This window comes from Phragmites australis, chromosome 10 (assembly GCF_958298935.1).
Source record: "Phragmites australis chromosome 10, lpPhrAust1.1, whole genome shotgun sequence".
In the NCBI taxonomy this organism is placed as follows: domain Eukaryota; kingdom Viridiplantae; phylum Streptophyta; class Magnoliopsida; order Poales; family Poaceae; genus Phragmites; species Phragmites australis.
In genome coordinates this window covers 11,120,312-11,140,295 of record NC_084930.1, presented here as the reverse complement: position 1 = coordinate 11,140,295, position 19,984 = coordinate 11,120,312, and the positions used below count along the sequence as shown (strand labels likewise).

At 49.3% G+C, this 19,984-nt stretch overlaps 2 protein-coding genes across 9 annotated transcripts; one reads left to right on the top strand and one right to left on the bottom strand.

The window, feature by feature from the left end:
• Positions 1–230: 230 nt before the first annotated feature.
• On the bottom strand, positions 231–5,954 carry LOC133883571 (ARF guanine-nucleotide exchange factor GNOM-like). Of its 2 annotated transcripts, XR_009902915.1 has the most exons (3): positions 5,069–5,954; positions 1,021–4,707; positions 231–437 (listed from the first exon to the last, which is right to left on the bottom strand). XR_009902915.1 is itself a non-coding variant. In XM_062322929.1 (2 exons), the coding sequence occupies exons 1-2, from the start codon at positions 5,783–5,785 to the stop codon at positions 1,165–1,167; spliced, it is 4,260 nt and encodes a 1,419-aa protein (XP_062178913.1). In that variant the 5' UTR covers positions 5,786–5,954; the 3' UTR covers positions 746–1,164. The 2 variants fall into 2 exon arrangements, 1 of the variants encoding a protein (XP_062178913.1); XM_062322929.1 differs by lacking the exon at positions 231–437 and having other exon boundaries at positions 746–4,707.
• An 8,061-nt stretch (positions 5,955–14,015) lies between these two features.
• Positions 14,016–19,943, top strand: LOC133883570 (putative pentatricopeptide repeat-containing protein At2g02150). 7 transcript variants are annotated; one of them, XM_062322926.1, is made up of 5 exons: positions 14,016–16,495; positions 16,698–16,765; positions 16,932–17,116; positions 17,214–19,385; positions 19,583–19,943. In XM_062322926.1, exon 1 carries the CDS (start codon positions 14,100–14,102, stop codon positions 16,188–16,190), a length of 2,091 nt encoding a protein of 696 aa, XP_062178910.1. In that variant the 5' UTR covers positions 14,016–14,099; the 3' UTR covers positions 16,191–16,495; positions 16,698–16,765; positions 16,932–17,116; positions 17,214–19,385; positions 19,583–19,943. The 7 variants fall into 7 exon arrangements, with proteins under 7 accessions (XP_062178910.1, XP_062178909.1, XP_062178908.1 ...); XM_062322925.1 differs by having other exon boundaries at positions 16,932–17,217; positions 18,523–19,385; XM_062322924.1 differs by having other exon boundaries at positions 16,932–17,217; positions 17,310–19,385.
• The last annotated feature ends 41 nt before the right edge of the window (positions 19,944–19,984 follow it).

Below are 19,984 nucleotides of genomic sequence, written 5' to 3'. Positions count from 1 at the left end.
CGCCGTACGTCGATGTAAGTTAAAGTTAATCGTAATTCAGACCGGTGTTTCTATTGATTCATGTGCAATGGGATCGACCTTTTTTTTCCTTCTTTTGGATGACGCTCCAGGTTTAATGCTTGCATTCAGTGAAGTTATTCTACTAGAACAATACAGCACCAGATTTTTGTGATGTAATAATACAACTATACAAGTGCTATTTCTTTGGAAGAAAGCTAGTGCAGGTGCTAGTATCAGATTTTCAGGAGCAAGACACATTCCATTCAGTTTGTGACTCAACAGATTCATGTAGCATTGCTATAGGACAAGTGTTAACCAAAGAATATGAAAGTTCTGAACTGTTTTGAGCTTCTGTGATGTAACCAGCTGATTGCTGCTGAATCCAGATGGCAGAAAGAATGCACGAACTTGTGAAAGCTGTTGGAACTGGAACCAACCTGACAAAACAGTCTAATAAATTTCTTGCTTTACACCAAAAAAAAAAACTCAGGATATTCTTTCCACCAACTTGATACTACTCACATGGGAAAGAAATCCCTGAACAAAATTGAGTTTTTACATGAGACACAATGTTTCTAAAATCCTATACCAAGATTCTACCAAAATGTACAGCAACCGTACTGGGGTTGCTACCCATCAAACAACATCAGATAGCATGTACATCTTCAAAGAAACACAGCCTCTTTAACAATATTCTATGACTTAGACAAGCCTGACTAAAATCATGGGTACATGACCAATCCAATTCACTGGCAATAATGTAATGCATTAAGAATTGTACAGTATATTGTGTTGTTAAAAGTTCTGACCGGTACAGTAATTCGCATGCATCCACAGTATAGAGCCTTTGTGCTACCACATCAGCTCTGTAACAAATCATATGTTTCGTTGGGAAAAATGCTATATCTGCTATATACTTATCACACAACTTTGGGGTTGCAACAATAAAGCCCAATAGCAACAGCTTGTCAATAACAAAAAGAATATATATATATATAAACTAAGAAGATTACAATGTACCAGCTTACTCTCCCTAGCGTCCATTGAGAGCATTCCCAAGCATTTGTGTATGGCCCTAGACAAAAAAGTTTTAAAGGTCATCCTGCCTTGAAGGATCCAGTTTCAGTTCAACTAACTTGATCAGATGGCAGAATATATCACATCCTATTGCTCAGCATTTTGGTCAGGTGCGGGAGTATCCAATTTGTTTTGTTCACCTTGTGTTGTGCTGTCGCCCTCATTGTCAGGGAAAATTTCTGACTGCAGCAAGGGCGAAATATTGTTAACTTGAAGCCATGTTGCTTCCCACAAACTGTTTTCGCTGGAGCTCGTCTTTGACAGGATCCCATTCGCTTTCATCACCATCAGTATGTTCTTGACTAGCTCAGGGATAGCCTCTTGTAGCTTCTCCGTCCTCCTCCCTCTCACTTTGACTTTCATGAACTTCTCTATCATGTCAAGGACTTCCAACCACAGCTTACCAAAGCCGCTCTGTGCTGAGAGGTCTTTAAGGGACTGCAAGAACACCTTGCATAACAGTTTTACAGCATGCAGGAGGGACATCTCCATGTTTCTAAAATCTTTTGGTGAGTAATTATGCACAATCTCCAACAATTCATCAAGCAACTGGAAAATAATATCAAATGACATCAACCATGCTGAAGATGAAACTGATATTCCATCAACCACTAAGCATCTATGCAACGATAACAGCGCATGGTTCCTCACTTCCTCCCTCTGATCTGTGCACACCTTTCGTAGAGCCTGCACTAGCCGAAGCCACATCTCAGCAATTCCTTCCAATATCCTGTCGGCCTCTCCACCAGCTTCTTTAACCCCGTGTGACCACCGTGTAAGGCAATTCACTGAATCTGCCATTAGGTTCAAAGCTTGGATAGATCTTTCTGTAGACCCAAGCCGAGATTCTGCAAACTGCCTTGAGGCCTCTACTGATAGGACAAAGTTGGCAGGAGAGAGGTGTGCTCCCTCTGACATGATAAAAACCAAGGCTTCGAAACCGGCATCAGAAGCATCAGGATGGCGTGCGGTGATGCAGAGCAAAGAAATGATAGTCCGCCAACCCATCTGGGACTTGATATGGGTTGCATTGGCCTTGACAAGCTGCATGACCTCCAAGGTGATGTTCTCACAGTAAGCATCAGCTACACGGGCATCAAGTTTCAAAATTAGCTGCAATGACCTCAGTAAATCATCCACCAGGTTCTCCTTATAAGGGAGCAGCCTCTGACAGATGTGCAAGAGCCCAAAAACAGCCTTCTCAACCAGATTGCAGGGCATCACTGTGGACTGAACAATATGGGTTATGTGCTCATAAACACCCTGCCACAAAAGAATAATCCTGTCTCTGTTGTTTAATGTGACAGTAATTAGAAGCTCTAAGCAGAAGACAGCTGTGCCTTCATCATCAAGTGAGCTGGTGATCTTCTGAGGTCGGCCAGCTGCCTGAATGAGGGCTCTTGCTAGATTTGAGAGTGAATCAGCTTGTAAGAATTTGCTTTCAGTGAAGATGGTGCTTATTTGGCACTTTTTTACAGTCTCTGAAGCATTCCTCTGAGCAGCAAGTTGCTCCTCAGTTGGCTGGGACCTTGGTTCTTCAGCATCTAAATACAGCAGTTGGCTGAATCTCCCCATCAGTCCATAAGATTTTTTGGAGGTGCTAATTGGCACAAGTTGAGGTGCAGCTGCAGATGAGGAGGCAAGCTTGCTGTGCAATGAATCTGAGGAGTCCTGATCGTCAGTTGCATTGCCAGTGAGGCGAGCAGGAAGAAGGCCTATCTTATGCAACTTTAAAATGTTATCTACTATGTTCCTCCATGCACTGCGTATGTGATCACCATAAGTAGTTGCTATAGTGAAAACGGCCTCTGTTGCCATTCTAGCCTTGGTATCCTCCCCGAAAGCTGTTACAGGATCATCAATGTAGGAATAGCTCAACGAAGTGAACCTACATAGTGCCACAACAAGATCATTCAGCACATCATCAAGATGATAGAAGGCAGCCAGTTTTGCCACCGACAGGAAACCATCAATGCATCCTGTAAGAACCTCTTCATGCTCAACATTATCAAAAACCACAGAGATAGCAGCAACTGTTGGTCCGGCCATGACAGAAAACATGTCATGATCAAGAAACGGGTAGGAGTCACAAACAATGTACACTGATGTTCTCTTTGACCTCCACATCAGATCAACCCAACGGCTGAAAGACATCTCAGAACACCCAGCTCCTTGCTCAGGAATGGTTCTGATTTCATTCCGGCAAATAGAATAATAAAGCTCTGATAAGAAATCCCTTGGAAGATCATTCCCTCCGTTTATACGGCGATTGTTCCTGATAAAGTCTTCTTCAGTCATCTTCTTCTTAACCCTTACATTGTGTTGGTCGGTATTGAGCATGATTACTGAATATGATAACACCAGAGCAGCATCCCTATTAACAAACATTTGGGGTGATTGTTCATAGTACCGCTCAGAAAAGGCCTCAAGAATTCTCTGAATCTTCTGTGACTCACCAGGCAGCCGGAAAGTTTCCAAGAAAACCCTTAGGGCAGCATCCAAATTCATCTTCTTGAAATCAAAGGTTCTAGCAAATTCATGAAGGACCTGAATAGAGAACTCATCATGATTACCCAGGTAGTCCCCAAGAAGGTTCTTGTCTAACCCAGGTGTGTAACGGAAGAAAAGAGCAACATTGTGTGGATCAAGTTTTTCAGGTAAGAGATGAGCACCTTGCAGAAACTCAAAGCCCTTCTTTTTGTCCCTATTGAAATGTTCAACACCAACCATTAGCTTCCGCTTGATGCTCTTCTGTTGGTGAACAAATTTAACCCATTGATCCGGATCATTATTGCTCTCACACTTCAACTGCCAGAAAGGGAAATATTCACTTATTTCTGGCACTGTTTGATCATGATGCTGAGATGCATTATCAGTCCGCTCTGCCATTGCCTGAATGACAGCAACCAAACCATCCAAAGCAAGCACATTTAAGGCCGACAAAGGACTGTTCACAGGGAATGCACTTTTAGACAGAAGGTTAACTAGCTCTTCAAAAATATTTGAGCATTGTAAATCGCAGTCCATGTTTGCATACATCTCAGCCATAAACTCTTTCTGCCGGCAGAAATCCACTAGAGCCTCCAGGGCAACTTCTTGCAGCTGATAACTAGCTCCGTATCTACTCTGGGCTAATCTTAGGATCACACATGAGAAGAAAGCCTCTATTTGCAGCTTAAGTTCATGGCGCAAATGGTAGAAAAGAGTAAAAATAATGCTGCACACTGTCGACAGGATCAAGGGGCTCATTGACAAGCCAAAATGCATTAGATTGCGGAACAGTTCATCCTGTACAAAAGCCAACAGTTTTGGGTGTCTGTGTATCGACGAAGCCGACAACTCAATAGCCGAATTAATCAACCCCAGAGCAAAGAGAGGCACGTCCTCATCTAAGTCGATTGGATTCATCCTTAGGTTCACCTCAATATCTTCTGCTATGTTCAAGAGGGAGCACAAGAATTGCAATATCTCTACCATGCAAGGAACCCCAAAAGGCTTCGTCATAGCTTCGTCTTGAACAACATCAGATCCATCCCCTACCTCATCGCCAGAACTGTTCAAACACACATAATCACTCTTCCCATTCCCCATCTCCCCAATAACCAAACCTTGGTTCTTGCAACTGGCAATCTGCAGTACAAATGCTATCAGCACATTAATACACTTAGTCTACGAACATATGGACCTTCCTAGTAGCAAACACATGTTTCTAGGCGTATAAGCCAGTAGAGTTGAATTCAATGCCAGTGTGCGCAGGTTCAAATTGCTAGAATTAAAACACTTAAAACTAAGACTCCAGAGTAATCCTCAACGCAAAAACCACATGTACATCATTTCCTTAGACTTCAAACTGGCATACATCAGAATAGCAAGTTAAAGTATTAAGCTTAAGGGGTAAGAGGAAAAGGCAACATTTTCAATGTTCATATGCACAGCACAAGTATGAGTACAACAGTGCTCGAATCAATAGAGGTAAAGTAATCAGTCGCACCTGCTCATCGGCAACCACAGTGACATCAACGTCCGGCAGGCGGGCGAAGACGCAACGGATAACCTCCTGCATGGTCTGGCGGGAGACGCGCTGCAGCAGCTCCCCCTTGGTCCCAGCCTGCTGCACGACCCGGAAGCAGGTGCTGGCGATCGCGCAGACGTGGCGGTTGGCGAGCGCGGGCGCGGCGCGGCCACGCACGCAGGCGAGCAGCACCTGCAGGACCCTGGCCAGGACGGCCTCCTCTGACGCCGGGTCGGTAACCTCGAAGCGGCATCCTGTGACAGCGTCCACGACGGCGCCCATGGCATCGGCGGCGTTGGGCGCGTCGGGGCCGACGAGGTCGAGGGTGAGGATCTTGTGCAGCGACGAGAGCGCGGCGCCCGTGATGGGCGCCCCGGTCTCGTCGGAGCGGACGACGTCGAGGAAGGGGCGGAGGTAGAGGAGCGGCTCGACGTCGTCCCGCCACCGCGGGCCCCACGCGGCGGCGCGGCGGCGGAGCGACTTGAGCCCCGAGATGAGGGGGTGGTCGAGGTGCTCGTCGTCGGCGCCGTCGTCCCCGCCGTAGCGGACGCCCGCCCAGCGCACGTTGCGGCGCATGACGGCGAGCACCGTGGCGACCTCAGACGCCACCACGCACGCCATCGCCACGCGCGGCAGCGGCCAGGGATACGACCCCGCGCCCGACGGCGACGGCGACGCTGCCCTGATGCCGCCCATGGATCTGAGCGCGCAGGGCGGGGGCGGGGGCGGGCGCGTGGGCAGCGAAGCCTACAAGGGCATTCGGGAATTGGGATCTGAGAGGAGAGACGGGGTGAGATCTGGTTTGGTCAGTGTTGCAAAGCCAAGGGCTGGATCTGATGACCAAAGTCAGACGTGTAGGTTGCTTCATTCTTTTCCGGTTTGGGGTTTTCAAAATTTCTTTCCAACAAAAATGGGGTTTTGGGTGGTTTTGTTTGGTTTGGTCCGGATTTTAAATTGTCTGGTGGTTTCAACTTCTTTGAATTTTTACTATGGCTTAAGAAGTGCAAAAGATGATGTTCTAACAAATGATTTGGGGATATTTTAACTTAAATCTTAATTAGGTGGGAGTGGCTTAGATAAGTTTTTTATTTCTTTACCTTTTCAAAAAAAAAAAATAGGTCAGATTTTTTGGCAGTCACTTAAATAAAGAAGGTGAACACCCAGGTCTACGACAAGCGAGTGTGATTCTCAACAAGATTTGTTTGATTTGAACATGAATTAGCATAAGTAGCTACTTTTCGGATTTTAGCTAGGTTATAAGCAATTGAAGAATGCTATTTTTTACGTGTGGATACGATAAATTTGTTAGTGCATCTAACTATTTGTTAGGTAGATGCGATTCTGAAGCGGAGGGCATAACTTTAGCATCAATTAACACTCATTGACCTAGAGTACCACTGAACTGGTATTTGAGCCAAAGTGACTTGGATTAATTTAATGATTACCTAGTAATCGGTCTGATTCATAGGTGAGCTATCCTTGCGAGAAGGGGCCATTTTATTTGAATTTGTGGCTTGGCTCAAATGCCATTGTTTGATTTTTAGCTTGGTTGTATTCAAAATATTTATATTTTGTGATGAAAAAGAAAAAAAGTCAAAAATACTTTCTAAATGCAATTAAATATATCATAAATAGAAAATTTGTTAGGGTTCAACACTTACTTTTCCTATATACTCTCTAAGGATCCCATAAACTCGCATATAAGTTTACTATATTACTATAATAAAATGCTAGCTTTGAACTTGAATTTGATACTTATCTGCACTTATGAACCCTAGATTTGCAAGAAAAAAGAAGTTATCATCGTACAATCTAAGCAACAATATATTTTATAATTGCATTAGATTGTGATAATTTTTTTATAGGGGTATTTGTCGGTGGATGAACACCGCAAGCGGGGATCCTGAGAGACCCCCTTTGAGATTCGACCGGAGATGGTCCTGGATCTACCTCCTATGTGGGGTTAATGCGTGTGGAACTTAAGCGGGATGAATCATCGTTGGCTAGTAGTAATGAATGCAACAAAGGTTTAGACAGGTTCAGGTCGCATGGAGGCGTAATACCCTACTTTTGTGTGTCTGGTGCATTATCAAAGCTCTTCGAATGTCTTTTTCTGGATCTCTGTGTTACAAGGTTTTGAGCCCTATCTTTCTATCTTGAGCTTCTGTTGTTCGAAGTCTCTTGGTCAAGTGTTTTTAGCTTGTCTTCTAGGTCTCTTCTTTCTACGTGGTGCTCCCCCCTTTTATCTACCGGGGGGAGGCCCTACAGGGAGTGCCCAGAACGGGGGCACAAGTTCTCGTATACAATAAATGGAAAACAACCATCATGGATCTACAGTTGATGTTACAGAGGGTTAAAAATATATCCCTCGGACGGTCCCGTCGGTCTTTATGTCCCAACTTTAGCAAGTGCAAGGGGGCCCACCAGCCAGTCTCTGAGTACTCTCTCATGCCCGTCTGGTCAGAGTAGGTCTGACACGGTCTGATGCAACAGGACGATAGGCGATAAGCCTCAAGCTCATCGAAGATATCTTCAAGCCGTCTTCCTTTATAGGCCTCGCGAGGGGACATGCAATAGGACCTGCCGCATTAATTGTCCCTACGCCTTCCTGCCATGTGGTGGCAGAGACTGACGTATTCGATACAGCAGGCGTGGGGGAGAGTGGTTGAAAGTGACCGTCCACGCTCCCCATTAAATGTAGCATCAGGCCTCCCACCGATCTACACCTCATCGTGGAGTCCCTGCGGGGTCCACCGGCATGGCGCTTCTCGGGTCCTCGGTGAACTCTGGGTACTCGGGGACCAACTGCTCTTGGTCCCGAGCGCCCACTCCCGGATCAGGCTCTTCTCAGGTCCTCGGGGTACTCCGGGTACTCGGGGACCAACTGTTCTTAGCCCCGAGCACCCCCTCCCAGACCTGGCTCTTCTCGGGTCTTCGGGGAACTCTGGGTACTCAGGGACCAATTGTTCTTGGCCCCGAGCACCCCCTCCCGGGCCTGGCTCTTCTCGGGTCCTCGGGAAACTCTAGGTATTCGGGGACCAACCGTTCTTGGCCCTGAGCACCCCCTCCCGGACCTGTCTTCCTTGGGCCCTCGAGGAGGTGGTCCCCGAGGGAAGGCGCCAACATGGCACTGCGCTGTCTTGGCCTCGAGACTCGGGACCCCTGGATCCCGTATCACCGACAGCAGCCCCCGGGCCCATCAGCAGGTGATGGTCCAGAGACTGCGGATGGGGTCCTATTTCTTCGAGGCCGAATCATAGCATTAGTGTCAAGTGGTTTTCTATCGCCGGAGCTGAAGTCTTTGCGGGCCTTGCAATTTTTAGGCCCAAACTTTAGGTATAACCCAAGGAGGAGCCGAAAAGGCGCGTGCCCTTCCGACTTTCGGGGAAGGTGATGATGAGGCGGGAGATGCCCCAGGCTTCCGCGCGGATCAAGGAAGACGTGCCTCGCTTATTGCGTCAAGGAATAAGACGTTTGAACTCCCAGCGATATAAAAGGGGAGGGGCAACGGACCGTTACCCCCTCAATCGCCATTCTTGCCGTTGCCATTTCTTGCCTTTTGTCATTCTTGAGCACTGGGAGCCTTCTCTTCAGCCCTCTGTGCACCCTGACTCCAGCCACTTCCAATGCACATCGCACCTCTAAAAATGCCAAGGGTAGGAGGCCCCCGCCGGGAAGCGTCGAACATCAGCGGCATTCTGCCAAAATCCCGCCTCCTGAACGAGGAGGGCGCGGAGAAGGTGCGGAAGCTGATGGTCCCCGCTGGCCAGCGGGGAGCATCGGTGGTGACCCGACCACCCATCCGCCTGCCCCGCGTTGGCCCGAGCAGATTGTAATCTTTGCCTCCTTCGTCGCCGCCGGTCTGGTGCCGCCATTCTCGGTGTTCTTCATGCAAATGCTGGACACTTACAGCGTCCAGCTGGCCCACCTGAGCCCGAACTCGGTGGTGATCCTGGCGGTCTTTGCCCACCTCTGCGAGATGTTCGTAGGGGTGCCACCGTCGGTGGCGCTCTTCCAGCATTTCTTCATCCTCCAAGCGGCCGGGAAGAAGAAGGGGTCGGACGACGTGGAGGTCGTGGGCTGCTGCAATTTTCGCCTGTGGGAGGGATTCGGCGATGCCTACATCTCGCAGGTGTTGCGCGACAAGTGGGACGACTGGCGCCAGGACTGGGTTTACGTCGACGTCAACCCCCACGACCGCTTTTCGCTACCCCGATCGCCGGCGGAGCCCAACAAACACGTATGGGAGTCCGCCCCCGCGAAGGATGCCCGCCTGCGCCCGGTGCTGAACCTCATCGAAGACCTGTGCCGAGCGGGGCTTACCTCGCTAATGGTGGTCGCCAACTTCCTACGCCGCCCGCTGGCCCCCTGAGGGAACGCGCCCACCCCGCCTGGATGTACACCGGGCCTCGTGATGTGATGAGGACGTGCGTAGGCGAGGACGGGAACCTCGACGAGAGGGCTCTGGCGGCGCTGTTCAAGGTTGTGACCGGCGTCGAAGACCTTGCTCGGGCGATCCTGCCTATTGACCGCACAGGGTGCCGAGACCCCGGGACACTGCACATTCCCGGGGCGGACGATGACGGAGTGTGGGGCACCGTCGCAGACGACGGCAGGCCACCGAGCCGTGGCAACAAGGGGAAGCGTCCCCAGTCGTATATCCCCCAACTGTCCTCGTCCTCTTCGTCGCCATCACCTCCATGATCCCCGCGCCAAGAACCCCGGCCGACGGCTAGCGACACGACGGCCGGCGGCCGAACTGGCCAGCCCTCGGGAGCGGGTTCCGGGGAGGATGCTGGGACCAATTCACAACAGCCCCGGGGCCAGAGCCCACCCCCGAAGAGGAGAAGGCCGGAGCCAGAGCCCACACCCGAAGAGGAGAAGGCCGGGGCCAGAGCCCACCCCCGAAGAGGAGAAGGCCGGAGCCCAGGCCGCAGGCCCTAGAATTCCAGATCCCGCAGTCCCGATGGTGGTACTGCGGGCCAAAAACCACGTAAGCCCCCTTTTCTTTCTCGAGCTCGTTTTGCCCGTGTCTTGGCTGGGGGTTAACCTGTTTTTGTTCCAGGCCGCCCAAGGACTCTGCAGGAGGCCGGACGTCTCCCGAACAGCCGAGGCCCTCCCTTGTCTCTGAGTCGAGAGCCCAAGCTGGTTCTGCCCTGAGCCCTCCGACTGAGGAGGAGCAACCAGCTTCAGGGGAGGCCATCGCGACAAGGGTGGCGCTGGCGTGGCCGCCGTCGGGGTCCCCGAGTGCCTCAGCTGAAAGGGCTTGGAGGGGACCAAGCTCTCGGCCATCCCTTGGCCAGGCCCCAGAACCCCTCCCCGAGGTGTTGGGGAGCGCGCAAGAGGTCATCAGGCGGCTTGAGGTGGCCATTGCGGCAGAGCTGGCTGAGCTCGAAGAGGAGCGCGTCGCCCTCGTCGACGAGAGGAGCCGGCTGGAGGAGGCCTGCAAACTCCTGGAGACCTGCGTGGCTATGCCTCGCACGGCCTACGAAAGGTCCATGCAGGAGCTGGCTGTGGAGCGGGAGGCACTGGAGGAGGTCCGCGAAGAGGCCGTCGCCGCATAGGAGGAGGCCGACCGCCTGGGGCGGCTCGCAGCGAAGCGCGACTAAGCGTCGAGGAAGCGCGCCGGCGAGCTGGCCGCTCGCGAGGAGCGGCTTGCCCTGCGGGAGTAGGAGGTTGCCTCATGGGAGGAGGCGGTTGGCAAGGGGGAGGAAACGTTGCGGTCCGCCCAGGAGGACCTCCGCCGCTAAGCCGACGATCTCGAGCATGGCCTTACCGACGTTCTCCACCAGGAGGAGTAGGTTGCACTGCGTGAGATTGATGTTGATCTGGCGTCGTCAGCGCTTGCAGCCCGGAAGGAGAACGTTGCCAACCAGGAGGCAAGCTTAACTGCCCGAGAGCAGGCCATCGAGGTCCGGGCTGAGCGACTGAAGCAAGCCCGCACCAAGGTGGCCGCCCAACTCCAGGAAGCACGGGCCGCGAAGGACGTCCCTACCAGCACCGCCAACAGCAAAAGTCTTGAAGCTCAGCTAAAGAAAGCTGTGGAGGACCTTAATGCCGTCCACAAAGAGCGGACGAATGTTAAGGCGATGATGCAGAATGTCCTTCGGCAGGCGCGGGCCTCCATGGAGGTAGCCGGGCTCAAGTTCGTGTCTGTGGGTTCCCAGGGGCTGGAAACGCTAGGCCATCTCGCCCTTGGGTTCTCGAAGATCGCTCGGCACCTCGAGGCTCTCCCTGCCGCTGTCCAGGAGTTCGCGACCCGGGAGGGGCGTGCGCTGGCCTAGGGTGTGGCCGAGTACGTTCTTGCCTGCTATCACAGCCAAGACCCCGCCCGGGCGTGGTTGAGGCAGAGGAGGCCGCCGCCCAGGCAGTCGTCCGCGACGTCGCCACCGAGGTGGCGGAATTTTTTGTGCGGGAGCTGGGCCCGGGCAGTGATAGCAGCGACGATGTGGGACCTACTCCTTAGCCTGTAATAAGTTAGGAGTTTTGTTTTTTTTGAAAGTTGTAATTATGGGAGTGATTCCCTACCGATTGGCTCCTTTCAGTGTATTAGAAGCCGTCCCTAGAATGGAACTCCGTTTTGTGCTTTTTCTTCCTTGATGTTGTTCGTACTGATGTCTCGGGAGGCACTGACCAGGCCGAGCATCGGCAGTTTACCCCCGAGAACAAGGTTGCCCCAGCCACTCGCGCTCAAGCAGCAGGACCACCCGAGCATCCAATCCCTGAGCCCTCGTGTAGGATCCCGTGCTCGGGGCTTGCAGCCCCAGGGCGCTTGCGAGTACACGGCTGTTGAGTCAAATAGACAAAAATAGGCACAAAATTCTTTTGCTCGGGAAGCAAGTCCACCTAGCACGGTACCCACTGCGACTCATGAACGCCTTTCATCTCGCGACCTCTCAAACAAATAGAATGGAGATGCACGCAAGCGGAAATGCAACCAAGAGTCCCCATGGTTCGGTGGTGCTCGGGGTAGGACTGACTAGGCCGAGCACTGACAGCCCGACTCCGGGGACTAGGTGGTCCCGACCACTTATGCTCGAGCGGTAGGACTACCCGATAACCCCAGAGTCTCGGTAGTGCTCGGGGTACTGCCATGCCAGCTGGGCACCACAGCCCACCATAAAGGACTTAGGTCAGCGATCGCCACCTGTGTGGTACACCGACTACCGTTTGTTTTTGTCGTTCCGAAAAAGCGAACACGAGGGTGGGGTTTTGCGCGCGAGGAGATTGCCTCACTGAACAGCTTAGCATACGAGGGTCCCGAGGATAACTCGGGAACAATAGTTTATTACGCATGTATGAACGGAAATTCACATAACTTTAGTGACTTACTAAGTCGGTGTCAACCTCTCGGCCGACCAGGCCAAGAAAGGGTTAATGCCCCGGTGCTCGGGGCGCCCGGGAACTCTGATTCCCTTGTGCAGAGCGCTTTAGCCCCCAGGTCGTCCTTTTAGTACCCGAGCACTTCCCTAGGGCTAGGCGGTCCCGACCACTCATGTCCGAGCGGTGGGATTACCTGAGGACCCCAGAGGCTCGGCAGCGCCCTGGGTACTGATTCCCCGGTGCTCGGGTCGCTTGGTTCTTGAGCATTTATCTGTAAGCTTGGCGATAGGCGATAAGCCTCAAGCCCATCAAAGATATCTTCAAGCCATCTTCCTTTATGGGCCCATGCGATGGGACCCGCCGCATTAATTGTCCCCACGCCTTCCTGCCAAGCGGTGGCAGAGATTGACGTATTCGGTACAGCAGGCGTGGGGGAGAATGGTTGGAAGTGACCGCCCACGCTCCCCATTAAATGCAGCATCGAGCCTCCCACCGATCGACACCTCATCGTGGAGTCCCTGCGGGGTCCACCGGCATGGGCTTCTCGGGTTCTCGGGGAACTATGGGTACTCGGGGACCAACTGCTCTTGGCCCCGAGCGTCCACTCCCGGATCAGGCTCTTCTCGGGTCCTCGGGGTACTCTGGGTACTCGGGGACCAACTGTTCTTGGCCCTGAGCACCCCCTCCCGGACCTGGCTCTTCTCGAGTCCTCGGGGAACTCTGGGTACTCGGGGACCAATTGTTCTTGACCCCGAGCACCCCCTCCCGGGCCTGGCTCTTCTCGGGTCTTCGGGGAACTCTGGGTATTCGGGGACCAACCGTTCTTGACCCCGAGCACCCCCTCCCGGACCTGTCTTCCTTGGTCCCTCGGAGAGGTGGTCCCCGAGGAAAGGCACCACGTGGCACTGCGCTGTCCTGACCTCGGGACTCGGAAACCCCCAGATCCCGTATCATCGACAGTATTAGAGCATAGCTAAAGCAGGTGAACACGCATGCCAATAATACTTTTCTATTATACTTAGTGAGCCTAAATAGACTTGTGCTTTGCAATATAACATGGGAAGAAGAGGTGGACATATGAGCCTTGTTTCGCAAGCTCCAAATCCAGGATTCATAATGGATCTAGAATTTGTAAGATTATTTATATTTTTATTCTAAAATATGAATAAGGTGACTCACACAAACATCACTTGTCTAACCAGACTCTAGCTCTAAAACTTTCTAAAGCTATGAATTTTGTTAAGCTAGAATTTTATCAAACATGCTATAGTGTTTCTACTAATATCTCAATACTCTAATGGAAGCACACTTCAAGGAAACGGCGACAATTTTCTTTATAGCATATAAAGTTGTCAAACATAGCATTGATATAAAATTCATATAAACATAGTAACATAGTGTAGAAATATGATAAAAAAAATAAACAATTGTGTAGATATACAACATAACATAACTTCCAACCCAAGTTTTAAAAAACTTTTAAGTAGGGCTTAGGCCCATTTTCACATGATATGCACCCATGAAGAATTTGTTTGGCATTCTAGAAATCAAAACCACGTCAAAAACGTCGGAAAATAAAATAAAAATAAAAACTCGGGAAACAAACCCCCCAAAACCCTACACAACAGCCACCTCCCCTCCATGGTCCGATTCCCTCCCCCTCGCCGCCGCCGGAGGCGGTCAAACGATGCTATCCCTCCCTCCGCGCCGCCACCTCCTCCGCCTCTGCGCTCGCCGGAATCCTACCCTCCTCCGCCTGTCCCTCGCCGCCACCGCCGCCGCCCTTTCCACCGCTCCCACCGCCGCCTCCGCCGGAGCCACTCCCATCTCCGACCGCCTCCGCCTCCTCCGCTCCCTCCACGCCGTCGCCCCCGACCACCTCCTCTCCCATCCCCTACCCTCTTCCGCTCACGTCTGCCTCGCCGCCCACCTAGCCGCCCGCGCCCGCCTCTTCGCGCACTCCCGCCGCCTCCTCGCCCGCCTGCTCGGCGCCGGCCACCGGCCCTACCTCACCGCATCGCTCGTCGACCTCCTCCACCGCGCGGCGCTCGAGCTCGGGCCTCGCCGCAGCGCGCTCCCCTCCGTCCTCGACACGCTCCTCTCCCTGCTCGCCGACCGCGGACTCCTCGACGACGCCGTCCGTGCCCTTGCCCGCGTGCGCCAGCTGCGCGTGCCCCCAAACACCCGCACCTGCAACCACATTCTCCTCCGTCTCGCCCGCGACCGCCGCGCCGGGCTCGTCAGGCGGCTCTTCGAGCAGCTGCCCGCACCCAACGTGTTCACGTTCAACATCGTAATCGATTTCCTGTGCAAGGAGGGGGAGCTTGCGGAGGCAAGGGAACTGTTCAAGAGGATGAAGGCGACGGGCTGCTCGCCGGACATCGTCACTTACAATTCTTTGATTGACGGGTATGGCAAGTGCGGGGAGCTGGAGGAGGTGGAGCAGCTGGTTGGGGAGATGAGGAGGTCTGGATGTGCACCTGATGTTGTGACGTACAATGCATTGATCAATTGCTTTTGCAAGTTTGGGAGGATGGAGAAGGCGTACAACTACTTTGGTGAGATGAAGAGGGAGAGGGTGATGACAAATGTGGTCACATTTAGCACCTTTGTTGATGCATTTTGCAAAGAGGGGATGGTCAGGGAGGCAATGAAGCTGTTTGCACAGATGAAGGTGAGGGGAATGATGCCAAATGAGTTCACTTATACTTCGTTAGTCGATGGCACCTGCAAGGCAGGGAGGCTTGATGATGCCATTGTATTGCTCGATGAAATGGTACATCATGGGGTGCCACTGAGCGTGGTCACATACACCGTGCTGGTTGATGGCCTTTGCAAAGAGGGTAAGGTTGCAGAAGCGGGTGGTGTTTTGAGGCTGATGGAGAGAGCTGGTGTTAAAGCCAATGGGTTGCTGTACACTACACTAATCCACGGGCACTTCATGAATAAGAATGGTGAGAGAGCACTGGATTTGTTGAGTGAGATGAAGAAGAAAGGAATGGAACTTGATGTTTCACTCTATGGCACCCTCATTTGGGGTCTCTGTAACGTTCAAAAGGTGGAGGAAGCTAAAAGTATGTTACATAAAATGGATGGGTGCAGTTTGAAACCTAATAATGTCATCTATACGACAATAATGGATGCTTGCTTTAAAGCAGGAAAAGAGTCAGAGGCCATTGCCTTGTTGAACAAGATGCTGGATTCTGGGTTCCAACCTAATGTTGTAACTTATTGTGCATTAATTGATGGATTGTGCAAAGCAGGATCAATCACTGAGGCAGTCTCCCATTTTAACAAAATGAGAGACTTAGGTCTAGATCCAAATGTACAGGTTTACACTGCCCTAATTGATGGTTTTTGCAAGAATGGTTCCTTGAATAAGGCTGTTCAGTTGTTGAATGAAATGGTTGACAAGGGTATGCCTCTTGACAAAGTTGTGTACACATGTCTTATTGATGGGTACCTGAAGCAGGGAAATCTCGAGGATGCCTTTGCACTCAAGGCCAAGATGATCGAAAGTGGTTTGCAACTTGATCTCTATTGCTACACTTGTTTTATCTGGGGCTTCTGTAATATGAACATGATGCAAGAGGCTAGAGAAGTTCTTTCAGAAATGATTGGAAACGGTATTACTCCTGATAAGATGGTTTACAACTGTTTGATAAGCAAATACCAGAAATTGGGGAACATGGAGGAAGCATCAAATCTTCAGGATGAAATGGAAAGTGTTTTACTCTCTTGTACAGAAGATGCTACTGCTTCTGGTAGTGAAACTTGAGGTTGCTCTTGTACGAGGTAACGAGGTATAAATGGGTAGTTTGCTCGGTTCTGTAACAGAGCTAATGGGAAATTTAATCATGCCTTTTCAAATTTGGCATCTGATGAAGACTGTTGAGTAACTTGAGCGAGATAAGAGTATCAGAAGCCCACTGAACCACACAGTGCCATGTGCTGCCATGCTGCAAGAACAGTTTCAGCTTATTGATGTCTATATAGTTCAATTGCAGAAATGTTGACACTATATCAAAAGAGGGGATTTTCTTGGAGTCAAAGGAGGAACACAAGTTTTGAAATGCTTCAATGGTAAGGTTAACTCAATAGCTACAAATAAGTCACTATTGCATAAACAAACATAATGACTTGGTTGCAAGTATTTTTTTCTTAGTCTCATTATCTAGATAAAACTGCAATTCGTTTACTAGCAATATTTGCCATCTTTAATTTGATAAGACTCCTAAATCATTCTCCATTGATAATCAAACAATGCTATATGCATTTGATACAGGTCAATACCATTTATCATACTTCCACTGATCCTAATGCCAAGAATAGATCACTGAGTGTGTGAAGCATGTAAGTCATGCATGCTTATCTCTTAATTCAGCTTATTATCTACAATAACTGATTATTATCTGCTTCTTTGGTGTTAATATTTTGGTCTGTTCACTCTTCATTGTTTGAAAGCCATTTGTCATTTTTGGTACTAAACATGTATAGAATGTTTGTTTTGAGAAACCAGATTTTGAATGGGTTGGGCTCTACGGATGAGATGACTTTGGTTAAAGAAGTCTGAGCCAGAACGACCATGGGCAGGTCTTGACTTACCAGTGCATGCCAATGCCAAGGCCCTGTTTGAGATCTCAGTCACAATAATGGTTGGTGAAGGCACCACCACATTGTTTTGGACCGATCCCTGGATTCATGGTAACTCTATCCAAGACTTGGCACTAGCACTTATATCTTTCATACCGAGACGTATTCAATCTCAGTGGATGGTCTCTCATGCTTTGGAAGATCGCAGCTAGGTACGTGATATAAAAGGAGGCTTATCTACAACGGCTTTGTTTCAGTACCTACAGCTATGGGATATTCTCCAACATTTTGTGTTGTATCCTAGAGAGGGTGATCATCACACATGGTTGCGGGATCCCTCAGGTCAATTCAACACACGGTTGGGCCTATCTCTTCTTTTTCATTGGTAGTATGTGCTTTGAACCATGGAAAAGGCTATGGAAATCTTGGGCGCCATGCCGCTGCAAGTTCTTTATCTGGTTTGCAATCCTTAATCGTTGCTGGACAGCAGATCGCTTGACTCTCCGTGGTATGCCTCATCCGGAGAGTTGTCCCCTCTATGACCAAGAGGGCGAGACGGTTCAACACATATTGTGTTCTTGTGTCTTCGCTCGAGATTTGTGGTACAGACTTCTCACCTGGGTTGGCTTGCAGCAGCTCGCACCATCCGATGCCGATGATAAATTTGCTGATTGGTGTTGCCGAGCACAGTGAAGGGCAAGCAAGGATAGGCGGAAAGGACGCAACACCTTGATCATGCTTGCAGCTTGGTGGTTATGGAAGCATCACAATGATTGCATATTCAACGGCACTGCCCCAAGAGTGGAGGTTGTTTTACAAGAAATATCTGTGGAGGCTCACCTATGGATCTCGGCAGGGGCGAGGGGGCTAGCGGCTCTATTGCATGACTAGATGCTGGAGTTCGCTCTTGGCTGGTTGGCGTGTGTATAGCTGACTTGTTTTTGGTTTTGTTTTGTTTCCGTGTTTGTTTGCTACTGCTTTTAGGGGCATTGTAAAGGGACCGACTCTTTTCTTCTATCTATAATACAAAAGGCGCGCAGCTCTCTTGTGTGTTCGAGAAAAAAAAGGGACCGATCTTAACTTATAAACCAACTACTTGTTTGTTAAGTAGTAATATGGGTTGGAAATCATTGCCTTGGCCTCATAAACAAGTCTTGTAAAAAAGAGAACGGGGACATCCCACCAAAATCATAGGATTATCCTATGAGGTGGTTACTCAAATTAAACTCCCCAGTGATTGTCTTTATTATGGATAATCCTTATTATGCTGCCAGACATGGAGAAACAAGCAAATAACATTTGGCTGATATTCCTTGTTCATGTCTCCTTTTTCTTTCTTATTCAATATTTATCTGATATTTCTTTTCCTAATTCCTTTTTGCTTTCTTGCTCAATGTTCATGTTTTTCTGTCTTAAGTAGAGTGGATTTCGAAATATGTGGTATAAGTGTATTAACATCCGTTATTCCGTTGTTTTTCAATGGTCCATCTTACTGAAAAACTTGAATGACTTTGCAGGTATTGGAAATTCAATGAAGTAATTTTTAATCAATTAGCCTATGGCATAGGTAATTGGTTATTGAATGTTGCTTCAGTTTTCCTATGGTCTCATGAAGACCTCATTGTCATTTGGTCCAATAGAAAAATGTCAGTGGATTGATGGCCTATCTACACATAATAATCCTTTCCTCATGTTGCTAAAGAAGTCTCACACAAACCTAATGAAGAATAGATTTTGCACCTCATTACCTCTTGTCACATGTCCGGCTTTCCATGAATAGGATCCATTATTCCTAACTGAACTGATGGATGCAGCATCAGAAACAGCCTAGAGCTAGAATATAATACCATATTCTTCTACAATCTGCTCAACGACAACAGAATATTGTCAAGAGTGCACACAAATCTGATGCCTTTTATGAGTCAGTGGGTCTCCTGTCACACATATTTAAAAGAAATCCGTACTTCTAGCACCTTTGTGTGCGATGACAAGGTTTTCCGGTAATCTATAAATTTTAGAGAAACCTGTTGACTCAATCGGATCCGCACAAGCAAACAAAAATGATTGTGAACTAAGGCAGGATGCTTTGCAAGTTTGCATACACTTATTTCTGGTGTTAATACAGCAAATGTGAACATGCGGATCCTAACTCTTCAAGATTCTTCAAAGTGCTATGAACCATACTTTTACATGGGTCAGAATGGCGAAGGGTGAATCTCATTCCTGGAAGGATGGACGGCACAAATTTATGTTGGCAAAAGGAGAAACCTATTGGTAAGGGTATCATAGAGGCCTCAACTGACTGGTTTCATCTTGATGTTGGCTACATATGGCCTGCCAATTTGACCAGGACAACCCTTTCCTTCATGGTAACTATCAGGTGAGAAATCCACCAACAGAAGCTGGATGCATTCCAATGCTTCTTTCTTTAGCAGCTCTTGATTTTTTTACTTTTGGAATAGGGTGCTCTTGAGCTTTACTTGTTCTGATGCTTTTGATGTTACAATAAATTGAGTCAAAGTGCTGCTTTTAGTTTTCATGACTACACCTTACTGATGCAATCTCGTGGTTGCTCAGGGTTTATTCCTGAACGATGCAAGAAGTGGTACTTCCGGTGAACAGGACAAATGGGAGAGGAAACATATTGGTGATTGGGATGAGACTGAAATATATTGATCTGAGGAAGAAGAATAGTGTGTTTTTTGGCGATTAAGAAAAGATTAAGCGAGTTGTGGGGGCTGGCATTCTTAGTCCTACAGGCTGCAGAACATGGTGGAGCCGATTTTTCTAGGCTACCATCTCGTTTCAGATAACTGATATTCTGAATAACTACTCGCAAACATTACATAGATGTGTGAACAGAGGCAGATATGTAATAAAAAAATGGATAAGCCTTGGTTTCTTCAAGTACCAGTTTTGCACATAGAGCAGTGTACTACATAGAGTTGTTTCCTAACTATCGATCGATTGATTCCTTTT